General features: G+C 47.4%; 1 protein-coding gene across 1 annotated transcript in view; it reads right to left on the bottom strand.

Moving 5' to 3' along the window:
* The window catches only part of WNT11 (Wnt family member 11), a 61,258-nt gene that overhangs the window by 18,060 nt on the left and 27,761 nt on the right, over positions 1–15,437 (bottom strand). Inside the window, exons 4-5 of the mRNA XM_083737163.1 lie at positions 3,558–3,793; positions 1,938–2,215 (exon numbers count right to left, since the gene is read on the bottom strand). Coding sequence (XP_083593289.1) covers positions 1,938–2,215; positions 3,558–3,793 — 514 coding nt within the window. The remainder of the gene's footprint in view (positions 1–1,937; positions 2,216–3,557; positions 3,794–15,437) is intronic.

Here is a 15,437-nt window from a genome sequence, read left to right as displayed (position 1 = left end):
GTTCTGACTTCTGGGATTCAGAATTTTTTTTCTTGTTTTCCTCCTCCAAAAACTAGGTCCGTCTTATGGTCCGCTGCGTCTTATAGAGCGAAAAATACGGGGATTTGCATAGGTCTGGGGAAGCATTTCAATTCCGCCCTTGTTTATCTCTCTTTGCCCCTGGACTCCACCTCCCTGCCCCGCTCCACCCTCTGCCGTCTTGGCCCACTGCCACAATTTAGATTGTAAGCTCACAGGGGCAAGGACCCACCATGTTTTGCTTACGCTACTCTGTTACACCATGAAACAATTCACCCTGCTTTTGCTCATCGTGGAAAGGAATACACAGAAATGCATCTCTGAGTTGTGGTGGAAGATGTGGCTCAAACAAACCCCTTTACAACTGGAGTTATTTCTTTCTTTTTTAATAATAATAATAATAATAAAAACAGAAATGGAATTCAGAGGCATGTAAAGGTAAACTCTGGATGGTTTAATCCAGTCAAAGGCAACTATGGGTTTGTGGCGCTCATTTATTTGTCCACAGACAGCTTTCCGGGTCATGTGGCCAGCATGACTAAACTGCTTCTGGTGCAACAGAACACCGTGATGGAAACCAGAGCACACGGAAATTCCATTTTCCTTCTCGCTGCAGCGGTACCTATTTATCTACTTGCACTGGCGTGCTTTCAAACTGCTGGGTTGGCAGAAGCTGGGACAGGGCACCACCGAGATTCGAACCGCCAACCTTCTGATTGGCAAGCCGAAGAGGCTCAGTGGTTTAGACCACAGCGCCACCCGCGTCCCACTCAACCAATGGGCAAAATCCCTGGAAAGTTTGGTTGCAGTTTTGAATGGGCTTCTGCACTTTTAGAATTCATGTGCAGAAATCTTCTACTTTTAGATTCACTTCTCCACCTGTTTTTGTCCATGCAGCTGCCTCTGAAAGTGAGCAGCCAACCACACCAGCTGGTTGCAGGAGGATAGTTGGCTTAGCAAGCAAGCAAGTGCTACACAGCCTCCGTTTGCAAGCCTAAACATCTCCATTCAGGAGTAAAAGTCCTATTGATTTGGGTTAGGGTAGGCAAACTCAGCCAGGCATTTGTGCTTGCTGAGCAAGGACAGTGGGAGCCAATCCAAAACAGAAAGCTTAGTGGAAACTGGAAAAAAGAATAAATGACAAGCCATAACATGGATATGCAAGGCAATATCTGAAACATTAATGGGCACAGAGCAGAGAATGGATGGACTCTCCCAGAAACGCCAAAGGGTTAGAGTTTGGATTTGATATCCCGCTTTATCACTACCCGAAGGAGTCTCAAAGCGGCTAACAACCTCCTTTCCCTTCCTCCCCCACAACAAACACTCTGTGAGGTGAGTGGGGCTGAGAGACTTCAGAGAAGTGTGACTGGCCCAAGGTCACCCAGCAGCTGCATGTGGAGGAGCAGAGACGCGAACCCGGTTCCCCAGATTACGTCACTACAGCTCTTAACCACTACACCACACTGCCTCTCACCACACTGGTTGGGACTCAATGAGACCATCAAGCTGACTAGCACTGGCTCTCCGGGGTCTCAAACAGGGGTCTTTACCAGACCTACCTGAAGATGGCAAGGATTGAACCTGATGCCTCAACCACAGGCGTGCAGGGTAAAGATTTGGGGAAAGGGCCTTCTCGGTGGAAGCCAGAGAACTCGCCAATATCTCCCTCCAGGAACTCTGCCATGAGTGACCGCAGGAGAAAACATACTGGTGCAATGAGTCTCCTGCCCAGTTTCCCACAGTCTGCCAGCTGAGGAGTGCACCTCCATTCGCTTCTCGGCAGGGTGATGGCCCAGCCAAAAGCTCTCCCTTTGTACACAGGTTCAGCCCAATTGCTGGTTGAATCTGTACCAACCCTTTTGTTAACCCCGGACGGCGATTGCATAATGAGAACATCTCTTTTCGGAATTGGTTACCTGTCTCCCTACTTCACTGTTGTGCAGATGCATCAGCTTATTGGCTTGTGATCCTGATTTTTTCATCTTCATGGGAGCATCTGAAAATTTGGACCCCATGACAAGACCATAGTTGAGGTTGTCAGCACATCCTCCCCAGCGATACCCAGGTCCAGGTGTCTCACCTGGGATGGGACCACAGGAGCAGCCAGGGAGGTCCCCGGTGGTGCAGGCTCTGGCGATGGTGTGGCTGATGGCTGCGGCGGAGAGGGCGTACACAAAGGCCGACTCCCTCGTGCCTGTGGAGACAGAAAGGTCGATAGGAATACATTTCCACTGGATTTTCAGTCGGGTAGAAAACAAACGGGGGAGGGAAACATGGTTCAATGAATAGGAAATCTCGGAAGCTCTCGTGATAATCAGGCTGTCAACCTCTGAAGGTCGCTGCTTCTCATCTAGCAAGTACTACTAGGTGCCAAAAACACCTGCCAGGAACCACCCAAATCTGTAAAATGTCCAATATTAAATAAAATACCCAATACAATCAGACCTTGGGTTGAATGTGCTTCAGGTTGAGCACTTTCGGGTTGTGCTCCGAGGCAAGCTGGAAGTAACGGAGTGTGTTACTTCCGGGTTTCGCTGCTCGCGCATGCGCAGACGCTCAAAATGATGCCACATGCATGTGCGGAAGTGGCAAAACGCGACCCATGTATGCACGGACGTGCCGTTGTGTCTTACGTTCTATTCAGGATGTGAAGAGGGCTCTGGAATGGATCCCGTTCGCATCCCGAGGTACAGAAATCACAGATATCACGGGATGCCAAATGCAGGCACTGAATATTCACTCAAAATAGAGCCAGAATACTCACATATTCTTATTTTCTATATTATTATTATTATTATTATTATTATTATACCGCCCTATACCTGCAAGTCTCAAGGCCATTTTGGGAACTCATTGCAGCTCGATAGCAAACTATACGCAATCAAGGTATAGTTGAAGGGACCTTGAGGATCATCTAGTTCAACTCCTTGCAATGCAGGAATATGCAGCTGTCCCTCATGGAAATCCAACCTGTAACCTTGGCGTTATCAGCACTAAGCTCTGACCAGCAGAGCTATTCATCTAACTAAGAGATGAGAGAACCAGCCCTATCATTAGGCAGAGTGAGGTCATTGCCTCAGGTGGCAGACACAGGAGGGCAGGCCCCTCCAAACTGTTCCTCCACCTGTGCCCCCTGGCGATTCCCCTCTGCTGGAGGGCATAAAGAAGCGTGCCGCGGGCCTGTTAAATGGAGTAAAGGGGACCCCTGGCCCTTAGGTCCAGTCGTGGCCAACTCTGGGGTTGCGGCGCTCATCTCGCTTTATTGGCCGAGGGAGCCGGCGTACAGCTTCCGGGTCATGTGGCCAGCATGACTAAGCTGCTTCTGGCGAACCAGAGCAGCGCACGGAAACACCGTTTACCTTCCTGCCAGAGTGGTACCTATTTATCTAATTGCACTTTGACGTGCTTTCGAACTGCTAGGTTGGCAGGAGCAGGGACTGAGCAACGGGAGCTCACCCCGTCACGGGGATTCGAAACGCCAACCTTCTGATCAGCAAGTCCTAGGCTCTGTGGTTTAACTCATAGCGGCACCTTACCTCTCTCCAAATCCAGGAGGTAGTTGGGCGCCAGCTCGATGGAGGAGCAATTCCACCGCATGTCGGAGAATGTTTTGCGGCATGTCTTGATCACCTCCCGCGCAGCCTGGATGATGGTTTGCATCAGCTCCAGGTTGCTCCGACACAGCTGGACTTGCGAAACCACCAGCCCTTCCAGCTGCTTGCAGTGCTGCGTCTGGTTCAGGGCTAGAACCGAGGGAGTCTTGAACAAAGCTCTGGGAAGGCGAAGAAAGAAACACACCCGGCCGTCACCATTAGCAATTTTGGCAATCCTCAAAGGTCTCAGAGAAGGAGACTTGGCGCTCCTAGAACCCTGACAGGCGTCCCCATTCGATCCGGCTTTAATGAATTTTATAACCAAACACACAGCATCTCGCGGTTGACGGAAACCAGTTCCCAGCTTGCAGCACACTTCCCCGTTCGAACATCCCTATCTGAAAACATCCTAAGTAGTTTGCGCAGTCGTACGGCTGGACTGAAGAGAACCATCTCTTTTTTTAAAAAAATGATATTTATTAAAGTTTCCATTTATACACATAAACACACACAAACATACAAACATACACAAACAAAAAACAGGTATAATTTCAGTCCTTTTTTTCTTAAACCTTATTTCCCCGACCTCCTCACACCTCCCCCTTCTGTATTATAATTTCATTATTATCCGCTCAACAAGTTCTTATCTTATTTCTCAACCTTAACTTAATAGTTTGATTAAATCATGCTGTTATTTTCCTTTTCTTCTTTCTTTCGTTCCTCAATTTATTTTTAGAACCTTATATCTATTTAATTTAAAAAACCCAATTTTAACTTAATCTTAAACCTTTTTCCTAAAGTCGACCCAAATTTCCCTTCCACGATTTTCCCACATTCCATAAAAATTGCAAAAGATAAACATATAAACAAGATCTAAACAGATTGAAGTGAACCATCTCATTCTGTGTCTGTTCTCAGAAGCAGCTCCCCATTGCCAGAGATCTCACGTCCCCACTGGGCACAGATCTTTGATTGATTTGCCGTCAATGTCCTTGAGTCTCATGCCCACTATTTAATCTTATCAACAGAGGTGATCCCCATGACTTTCCCAACGATGTTGTGATGCTAAGGTAAAGGTGAAGAACCCCTGGACAGTTAAGTCCCATTCGACTATGGGGTGCAGCACTCATCTCGCTTTTCAGGCTGAGGGAGCTGGCCCTCGTATCTATGGGACCGCCTCTCCTGGTCTGCCCCACAGAGGTCCTTAAGGTCTATGAATAACCATAGTTTAGAGGTCCCAGGCCCTAAGGAAGTCAGACTATCCTCCACCAAGGCTAGGGCCTTCTCAGTGATGGCTCCAACCTGGTGGAATGCTCTGTCCCATGAGACTGGGGCCCTCCAGGATTTAACTCCCTTCCATCAGGCCTGTAAGACAGAGCTATTCCACCTGACCTTTAATTTGAATTCAGCCTGATCTTTTATTTCCCTTCCCTTCCCTCCCTCTCCCCTTTTATGAAGATCACCCGCTCTGAGACCCCACAGCTAATTCTCCCCTGGCATCCTCGCTGGCCCAAGTAGGACCAATTCAGCCAGCTAGCACTGGGGATTATCTAATTGATTTTTTATTTTTGAATTTTATTGTTATTCATGTTTTTATACTGTATTTTATGCTGCCTTTATAATTAAGTGTTTTAAATTTGTTGTTAGCTGCCCTGAGCCCAGTTTTTGAACCGGGAAGGGCGGGGTATAAATAAAATTTTATTTATTTATTATTATTATTATTATTATTATTATTATTATTATTTGTCCACAGATAGCTTTCTGGGTCATGTGGCCAGCAGGACTAAACTGCTTCTGGCACACGTGACACTGTGACAAGTGCCAGAGTGCATGGAAACAGCATTTACCTTCCCACCACAGCGGTACCTATTTATCTACTTGCACTAGTGTGCTTTTGAGCTGCTAGGTTGGCAGGAGCTGGGACAGAGCAACGGGAGCCCACTCTGTCACACTGATTTGAATGGCTGGCTTTCCGATCGGCAAGCCCAAGAGGCTCAGTGGTTTAGACCACAGCGCTACCAACATCTCCACATTGTGACACTATGCCCGATGATATGGGATGGTCTTACAGATGCTTATACGTTACAGGTAACTACTGGTGTCAGCCCAAGAAATTTTGCTGCCTGAGGCAAGGTATAGTGATTATATATAGTGGCCTTCGGAGATCAGGGTTCAAATCCCCACTTGGCCCTGAGGTTCTCTGGGTGACATAGGGCCGGTCATCACCACTCAGCCTAACAACCTCATAGGGCTGTTGTGAGTATTAGCTGATGTGGGGCAGAACCATGAATGTCACCTTGAGCGCTTTGGAGAAACAGGTGGGATAGAAATGTAGTCAATAAGGAAATGCATAAATGAACAGGGCCATGGAATCATCACCTGCACCAGCAAAAAGCCCCTTTTGGTGGAATGATGGTTGTTCTGAGATTCCACAACAAGCCCTAAACAGCTGCAGCGGTGGAGGAAGATTGGAAGAAATTTAAAGTATATCTTAAGGATTGTTATAAAATTGAGGAGTGCTAAAATGTCAAGGGGAAGGAAGATGCAGAATTACAGCTGAAACTATTTGATGACTTAAGGTGGAATTGAGAAAGATAATAAGTTTTAACTTAATTGGTAAAAAGGGTTGCTGAAAAATTGTAAAACAAGGATGCAAGAAGGGTGAGGTACGGGGAAGTCCGAGAAAGGAGGGTTAAGAAAATGAGGTTAAGAAATGATATTTTGTGTATCTGTTTGATCTTATCGATGGTTATATGATGTTGCTGTTTTATTTTAAAAATTGGAAAATCAATAAAAATTATTTTTAAAAAAATAAACAGCTGCAGCCCCGTATACCTGAAGGAGCGTCTCCACCCCCATCGTTCAGCCCGGACACTGAGGTCCAGCTCTGAAGGCCTTCTGGTGGTTCCCTCCCTGTGAGAAATGAGGTTAAAGGGAACCAGGCAGAGGGCCTTCTCAGTAGTGGCACCTGCCCTGTGGAAAACCCCCCCATCGGATTTCAAGGAAATAAGCAGCTATCTGACTTTTAGAAGATATCTGAAGGCAGCCCTGTTTAGGGAAGTTTTTAATGACTGATGTTTGAATGTGTTGGAAGCTGCCCAGAGTGGCTGGGGAAACCCAGTCAGATGGGCAGGGTATAAGTAATAAATTGTTGTTGTTGTTGTTGTTGTTTGAACCCTGGATTTCCTGGCACCAGACTTCACTGCTAACCCACACAGCTGTCGGGAGATTCAGTCATTCTCTCATAAGGTACAGGTAAAGGGACCCCTGACCATTAGGTCCAGTCGTGACTGACTCTGGGGTTGCGGCACTCATCTCGCTTTATTGGCTGAGGGAGCCGGCGTACAGCTTCCGGGTCATGTGGCCAGCATGACTAAGCCACTTCTGGTGAACCAGAGCAGCACACGTAAATGGCGTTTACCTTCCCGCCAGAGCACTTTGACGTGCTTTCAAACTGCTAGGTTGGCAGGAGCAGGGACTGAGCAACGGGAGCTCACCCTGTCATGGGGATTTGAACCGCCGACCTTCTGATCAGCAAGTCCTAGGCTCTGTGGTTTAACCCACAGCGCCACCCGCGTCCCTCATTCACTCACACATTACTCTTAAAAGCTGCACTGCTTTTGAGTGAAAGTGGAGGCACGATGCCTAGACAATAATAAGAAAATGGGAAGGGTTGCTAGAGAGACAGGTAAAAACTCCCTTCGTGGAGCACAAAAGGCCCACAGTTGACCATGTTGCGGCCGAGAAGACGGTGTTTTGTCTCCATGTTGCAGCTGGAAATCTGAGGGGTAAAAGGAAGGGAAGCAGACATTTTGGAAAGAATTGTATCCCAGCCACCCAGCCAGGTCAGGCTGAAACACAAAGAGCTACTTCCCATGCAGCTTTTATCATCTAGCTGGCACGGCCGTAAAGCGTTCTCCTTTTGCTCATAAAAAGTCTTTAACGGCTCACAGCTGGAGAATGACCCTCTCGGCCGTTCAGTGACGGCCATGGCTCAAAAGGAAGGTCCACCTCTGGCTGCGCTAACATGACACTTGCGCCTCGCCTCGGTTTCTCCGTGTGCCATCTTGAGACCCTGAGGTGAATATCCTTTGGTCGCTAATGGACACGTTTTATGGGTGTGATTTATTCCCTGCCACCGGCAAATGGCTACTTCGCCAACTCTCTTAAAGACCTGGATTAGAGGCGGGCTTGGAACCAGATGCTTTGATCAGGGGAACCCTTATCCGGAGCCGTCTCTGAGGAGTTTGAACCCGTGCCATGTGAGGCTTTTACCTCAGCAAGGGGCTTAGCCATTAGTCACCCCCCGCCCCTTCAAAGCCTTCTCCGGCTCTGAACTTTGAAAGTTTGGTTTGGCGAATGGGGCAGCGGAGACTGCCAGATCTGACTGAAAAGCAAGGGGAAAGGAAATGCGCATGTAAGGAAGGGGAAGGGGACTTTGATGCCCACAAAGCTGCTGACAGGATGTAGCCTGGGCCTATATTTTCATGCTTTTTTTTGTTTTTAAACTGTTTTAACTGTTTAGCTGTTTCTAATTTATCTGTAATCCTCCTTGAGTCCCTGTCAGGAGGGGAGCCAGGATAACAACAAGAAGAAGCAGTATTTTTAATACCGCTTTTCAATACTAATTTTACAGAGCCGTTTACAGCATAAGAACATGATAATGTGACTATTTAAGCCAATAAAAGAAAACGACAGGAAGGGCTGATTAAAAATTAGGTTCAGTCAGGTAGACGTTTATCAGAAAGCTGCCTCAAAAGCTAGACAAATCGGGTCCTCCCTTAAAGAGGGCATGTGTTGCGGTGAGACCTGGCAACCTAACCCTGTGTTGTGGGTGGGTACGTTTGGATAGCCACAACACCCGATTAGTAGGTCCCTCGAAGCTGGGTACAATCAGGCCAATGGGACGCAGTCCAGACGGTTCGAGGGACCTATTTATGCCTATGGACGTGACCCAGAGCTTCCTCTTTCGGCGCGTGCATTCAGAACACCCGCCCACCTCTCCCTACTTTTAGGGCTTCGCGCTTGACCTTGCTATGCTGTCGTGTGTCATCTGTCGTTGGGACAGGGGCACGGCTGGAATTTCCCCCACTCGGCTGATTGGCTATTGCCATTTGGATTTCGCCTGCCACGTAGCAAATCATCACAACTTGTAAGGTTCAGGGGATAGGGATGGGAGAGTGCTCTCACCATCCCTATGTGAAGGGTATTCCATTAAAGAAATCCAGGGACTCGATGGTTTGGTCAAGCCCTGAGAGGGGGTTGTGCCCATGCCTGAGTCCAGGGGGGCATTTGGGTGGCGGAGATAGCCTGTTCCTGGCTTTCCGCTTATCCAGGTGTTCACCCTTGGCTGACCTATGCTGGTGCCCTGGGTCAGCGCTACCTGCAACAGTGCAGGGAGCTAGTCGAACCAGAGCCTATGCAACCAATCACTTTCTGTAATCAATAAAGTTGTGGCCTAAATTCTGCCAAAAACCAAAATTTGAGTCTTGTCTGAATTTATTTAAGGGGGAGGTTTAAAGGTCTAAACACACAAAACTTATCCATTTTCATCAGCTTTTGGTATGGGCTGAGGAGTGAACCTCGGGGGGAGGGAGAGAGGTTCCACATTTGGGGCGTGAGTGCTGAGAAGTGGGTCAGGGTCACCAATGGGGCACTCGTGGGCTTGCATGCATCTGTAGAGACCTGGGTTGATGTCAGCAGTGTCCCGTCTGAGACTAGACTTTATTTCACCCGGGTCAAAGACTCAGTTTGGCAAACACACCCCAATGCACATTTGCGTACACACACCCACACCCACACAGACTGGGAACTTCAATGGCGCCCCTCTGGAGGCTTGTCCTGGGGGGGTGGTGTGGCTAGCCTCCACATAGCTATGGACCTGCCCTCTCCCCCTTCCGAAATTAACGTAAGAACATAAGAGGAACCTGCTGATTCAGGCCATTGGCCCATCTAATCCAGAATCCTGTTCTCACAGTGGCCAACCAGATGCCCCAATAGGAAACCCTCAAGCAGAACTTGAACCCAAGATCCCTCTCCCCTTCTGTGTTTATCCAGACCCTCCAAGTGTCCCTATTTTCCAGGGACGTCGCTGATTTAGAGAAGCCGTCCCGGTTTCTGATTTGATCCCCTAATGTCCCACTTTTCCTTAAGATGTCCCTATTTTCATTGGAAAAATGTTGGAGGGTGTGGACTTAACCGACCCCCGAGCCACCTGTGTGGGATGTGAAACACAAGAGCAGTCAAGTAAAACATTCCTAGAGTGAACATGTTTACACATGGGGAGGAATGTTTGTCCAGCCAGCAGGTAAACTTCCTGTTTCCTTCTTGGCAGGGACAGACTTCCTCTGCATGTGACTAGAGGTGGGCTTGGCCTCACCTGTGCAGCTAATGACAAAAGCACAGGGTAGGGCAGCCATCTCTCTATCTATGACTACTTTCATCGAAGAAGCAACATCTGCATAGCCAAAGATGCTCTCTTCCAGCCAAGAGAGGACAAAGGGACTGTCTCCTTATGAGATAGTGTCCAGATGTATGTTACTTTTCTAAGCTAAGTCTGTCTTCTGGGATCCGATTGTGAACAGAATGTGAGTGAGTAAACTCTTTTTATACTTTTATAGAAGACTGTGTCGTGTCTTATCTTTTATGAGGGAAAAAGGGGGAAATACCAGACAGTTATTATAGAGCCTTTGGTGAGCCTGAGCAAACGCATCCGCTGCAAGTTTAAAAAGGGGAATGTTACTCTGCTAAATTGTGAACTTGTTAACACAAGTTGGAAAGGCTATAATCAATATATCCTCTCCTGCATCCCTGAACATTCCCACAATCTGAAGGCAATCCTGTATAGGAAAGGTTTTCTTTTAATGTTTTATTATTGTTTTATATATGTTGGGAGTTGCTGGGGCAACCCAGTGAGGTGTATGGGGTATAAACGGTAAAATATCATTATGGAATGTGACTTCCCTATTTTCATTGGAGAAATGTTGGAGGGTATGGGTTTCCGGCTGTTCTGACCCAAAAAAAATCAGCTCAGGTGTGTGTGTGGGTAGAAGAAAGGGCAGATCATTCAATCAGGTAGGCAGAAATGTTCTAGCTCTGTGTTGAATTCCTCCCTAAATTGTGTGTTTGTTTGCCACATGGACAAATGTACGATAGACCATGTCCTGGTCTGGAGAAAGAAAAAACATTTGTGCAGAACAGCATACTACAAATGGTGGCATTTAACACTCTCAAACATTCTGTGAAAAGAGCTTATAAACTGGCAACTGTTTTCATCAGCGAAACGCGTTAAAGAGCACTTGGTTATAACTTTTGTGCGTTAAAACTTTAATAGGACGGTGAATTCCGGTAGAGTAAGGGAGGATTTGTGAGATGACGGGAAGAGAGACATCTCAAAATGTGGAATCAAAGAGAGGAATTTGGTTAACTCTTAGGCGGGGCTGTTTCTCATAGAGCCAGTCACACTCTAAAGAGCCGACCGTGACGGATAAATATAGTTTCTGATCGTCTTTCACGTTTGAACCTCTTGCATTAAAGCTTCGTAATTGGAAACATCTCTGTGGGTGAATCAGGAGAGAGGCAGAAAAATTACGAGTGTTCTGGCTGGCATTTCTTAGAACACAACACGGCGTTTGGTGGAACTCAACACAGAAACGGCCAATCTGCCTTATGCCTTGGCACTGCAGCCTGGATATTGTTTTCAACTTCTCCCGCCTCTGAAGTACCCGGTTCTGTTTTCAAGTTGTGCTGACACATTAGGAAACCCTCCACTGTTATATTTCTGGGATATTAAGTTTGTGCAGATATGGGGCCAGAGAATCAAAATGGAGAGGTGGGAACTGAACATATCAAGGGCAGAATTTCCTTATAGTGGCCAGGTTGTTCTGATGCTCGATATCTTTTAGACGTTGACCAATTAGACTGTTTGCTTTAGTGGGGCGCATAGTGAGTAGGTGTTGTGGGGACAGGCCACAAGAGTGAAGTTTTTGATAAGATGGTTTTAAGCCAGGCACTTTTATGGGAGTCTTGAAGTACTAGGGATAGTAAACCGGGGGGGATCTGAGTTTATTTCTGGTTTTGTGCATCATCATGGCTAGCAGTCTCAGTGGCTGTGTCTTGACTCCCAGTGTCTGGGGTGTATGTCTTTGAACATCAGTTGGTGGGAATCAAATATGGGGAGAAAGCCGTTGCACTCAGATCCTGTTTGTAGGAGGAGTTTGGATTTGATATCCCGCTTTATCACTACCCAAAGGAGTCCCAAAGTGGCTAACATTCTCCTTTCCCTTCCTCCCCCACAACAAACACTCTGTGGTGAGTGAGGCTGAGAGACTTCAAAGAAGTGTGACTAGTCCAAGGTCACCCAGCAGCTGCAGGTGGAGGAGCGGAGCCGCGAACCCGGTTCCCCAGATTACGAGTCTATCGCTCTTAATCACTACACCACACTGGCTCTCTGTTTGTAGGCTTAAGAACAAAAGAAGAGCCCGCTGGATCAGGCCAATGGTCAATCTAGTCCAGAATCCTGTTCTCACAGTAGCCAACCAGGTACAAAGCAGGTATTACACTGCTAAGTTACAGCAACCATTATCTTGGATATGTGTTATGTAGAGATCTCAGTTTGGGCAATCAACTTCCAACCTCCAGGGGTTTCCTGGTTATAAAAGGGGAAGTCATAGAGAAATTCAGAGAAGTTTTCAAATCGGAAGAGAAGCAAACTAATACCAGTGTACTGGAAGAAGCAAAGCTCACCCATGTTGAAGCAATGATTTGCACGCAAAGCAGATGTTCTGCCACTGAGCTATTGCCCTTCCCTGACCTGGGCTTGTGGGCTTGTACCGAGGGCCGGATTTAGCTTTCTTGAGGCCCTAAGCCACTGAAGGTAATGGGGCCCTTTATATGTCCAGCTGTCCCTTGACAACAACAAATTGCCACTGTTTTTTGTGTTGAATAAATGCTAGATGATAATTTATGGACCTACCGTATTTTTCGCTCTATAGGACACACTTTTTCCCCTCCAAAAACTAAGGGGAAATGTGTGTGTGAATGCAGGCTCCTTGGCTTCAGCGATAGCAGCGCGAAGCCTCCGCCCACGCTCCGGAGGCTTCGTGTTGCTTTCACTGAAGCCCCTGGAGCGCAGCGTGAACTCCCACTGCGCTCCGGGGGCTTCAGGCAGCTATCCGCAAGTCTTCGGACAGCAGTAGGAGTTCCCGCTGAGCTCCGAAGGCTTGCGGATAGCCGCCTGAAGAGCAAGAGGGGTCAGTGCACACCGATCCCTCTTGCTCTCCAGGCTTCGCTTCGCTGGAGAGGCGCTGCACAGTTTTCCCTCTCTGCACAGCGCCCCTTCAGTGAAGGGGGAGGAGAAATGGAAGGGGCTCCATTTCTCCTACCACTTCGCTGGAGGGGCACTGAGCAGAGAGGGGGAGAATTCCCCCCCCCCCCGTTCTTCCCCTCCTATGGTCCGGTGCGTCCCATAGAGCGAAAAATACAGTAATAGGTATATCAAGCCCTTTGCACATAACAGTCCATGCAGAATCTAGGCACCCTATATATAGAAAGGAGCAAACCAGTGATGTTTTAGGGAGCAGGCTAGCAGGCGGGGCCCATGACTTACATCACAGGAGCCTACACAACACAAAACACTGTTGCTGTATGTAGGTTTTATTTTATTTGTTTTTTATCTTATATTTTGAAAATGTACATCCAGTTTTTCCCCTCTATTTTTTTTAGGGGCCCCCAAGAGAGTAGGGCCCTAAGCTACAGCTTGTTTAGCTTATACGTAAATCCATCACTGCTTGTACCCTCCTATTAGGTGAAATTTCCTGAGCTACAGTTCTCCCTGCCTGAGATCTTGAACAGAGCTGTTTTTTTTCCCTCCTCTTTCTAAAAAAAAAAAGTTATTACCACTCTTCAGCCCTTCCCCTGATAATATAAACAAGCGTCAAATCCGATTTATACCGAGTTGATGAGGCTTTCAAATAGTGTTAGGGATACTGTCAGAAAAGCGTAAGCCTGATTGCCACAGACTCCCAGTCCAGGCGCATATTGCGGGGTTTGTCGGCTTACGTAATTAGCTTGGGCAGGCTGAACACATTCACTCAGAAGCAGGAATAAGGTATAGCAGGTAACATGGTACAAGAAGACCCTCTCCAGCTCTTTGAGTCTCTAATCCTCTGGAGAGAATTTTCCTGACTCTAGAAAACTTGAGGCTCCGGTTGCATAAATAAGCGCTGAACTACATACTATGGAATAGTGCCACTGTATTCTGCTCTGGTCAGACCTCACCTGGAGTACTGTGTCCAGTTCTGGGCACCACAACTCAAGAAGGACACTGACAAACTGGAACGGGTCCAGAGGAGGGCAACCAAAATGGTCAAAGGCCTGGAAACGATGCCTTATGAGGAACGGCTAAGGGAGCTGGGCATGTTTAGCCTGGAGAAGAGGAGGTTAAGGGGTGATATGATAGCCATGTTCAAATATATAAAAGGATGTCACATAGAGGAGGGAGAAAGGTTGTTTTCTGCTGCTCCAGAGAAGCGGACACGGAGCAATGGTTCCAAACTACAAGAAAGAAGATTCCACCTAAACATTAGGAAGAACTTCCTGACAGTAAGAGCTGTTCGACAGTGGAATTTGCTGCCAAGGAGTGTGGTGGAGTCTCCTTCTTTGGAGGTCTTTAAGCAGAGGCTTGACAACCATATGTCAGGAGTGCTCTGATGGTGTCTCCTGCTTGGCAGGGGCTTGGACTCGAGGGCCCTTGTGGTCTCTTCCAACTCTAGGATTCTATGATTCTATGATTCCAACCTTTCCAGGGACAGTGAAGCAGCAGCATTGGCCAGGTCAAAGATTTGTAGGCCCCCAAATGTCTAGCAAAGGGGACAGAGTGGCTTCCTGACTCTTAAGCCTGATGCTGACCCTCCAGGGACAGTCCCCGAATTTACAGAAGCCGTCCCAGTTTCTGATTTGATCCCAGAATGTCCCACTTTTCCTTAGGATATCCCTATTTTCATCAGAGAAATGTTGGACGGTATGGAGTTATGCGACACCCCCCCCCTCGAGCCAATAACTATACAACCTTTAGAAGATGTTTGAAGGCAGCTCTGTCTAGCGAGGTTGTTTAATGCCAGAGTGGTGCATGCTCTAGTTATCTCCCGCTTGGACTACTGCAATGCGCTCTACGTGGGGCTACCTTTGAAGGTGACTCGGAACCTGCAATTAATCCAGAATGCAGCAGCTAGACTGGTGACTGGGAGCAGCCGCTGGGACCACATAACACCGGTCTTGAAAGACCTACATTGGCTCCCAGTATGTTTCTGAGCACAATTCAAAGTGTTGGTGCTGACCTTTAAAGCCCTAAACGGCCTCGGTCCAGTATACCTTAAGGAGCGTCTCCACCCCCATCATCCAGCCCGGACACTGAGATCCAGCGCTGAGGACCTTCTGGCGGTTCCCTCCCTGTGAGAAGTGAGTTTACAGGGAACCAGGCAGAGGGCCTTCTCGGTGGTGGCACCCGCCCTGTGGAACGCCCTCCCACCAGATGTCAAGACAATAAACAACTATTTTACTTTTAAAAGACAACTGAAGGTGGCCCTGTTTAGGGAAGTTTTTAATGCCTGATGCTGTATTGTTTTTAATATTCAGTTGGAAGCTGCCCAGAGTGGCTGCAGAAACCCAGCCAGATGGGCAGGGAATAAATAATAAATTATATTATTATTATTATTATTATTATTATTATTATTATTATATAATATATTATTATGTATGTTGGAAGCCACCCAGAGTGGCTAGCGCTAGCCCAGTCAGATGTGATTAAAATAAAATAAAATAAAA

The sequence above is a fragment of the Podarcis gaigeae genome (assembly GCF_964106915.1).
Source record: "Podarcis gaigeae genome assembly, chromosome: 4".
In the NCBI taxonomy this organism is placed as follows: domain Eukaryota; kingdom Metazoa; phylum Chordata; class Lepidosauria; order Squamata; family Lacertidae; genus Podarcis; species Podarcis gaigeae.
This window is presented reverse-complemented; position numbering and strand designations above follow the sequence as displayed.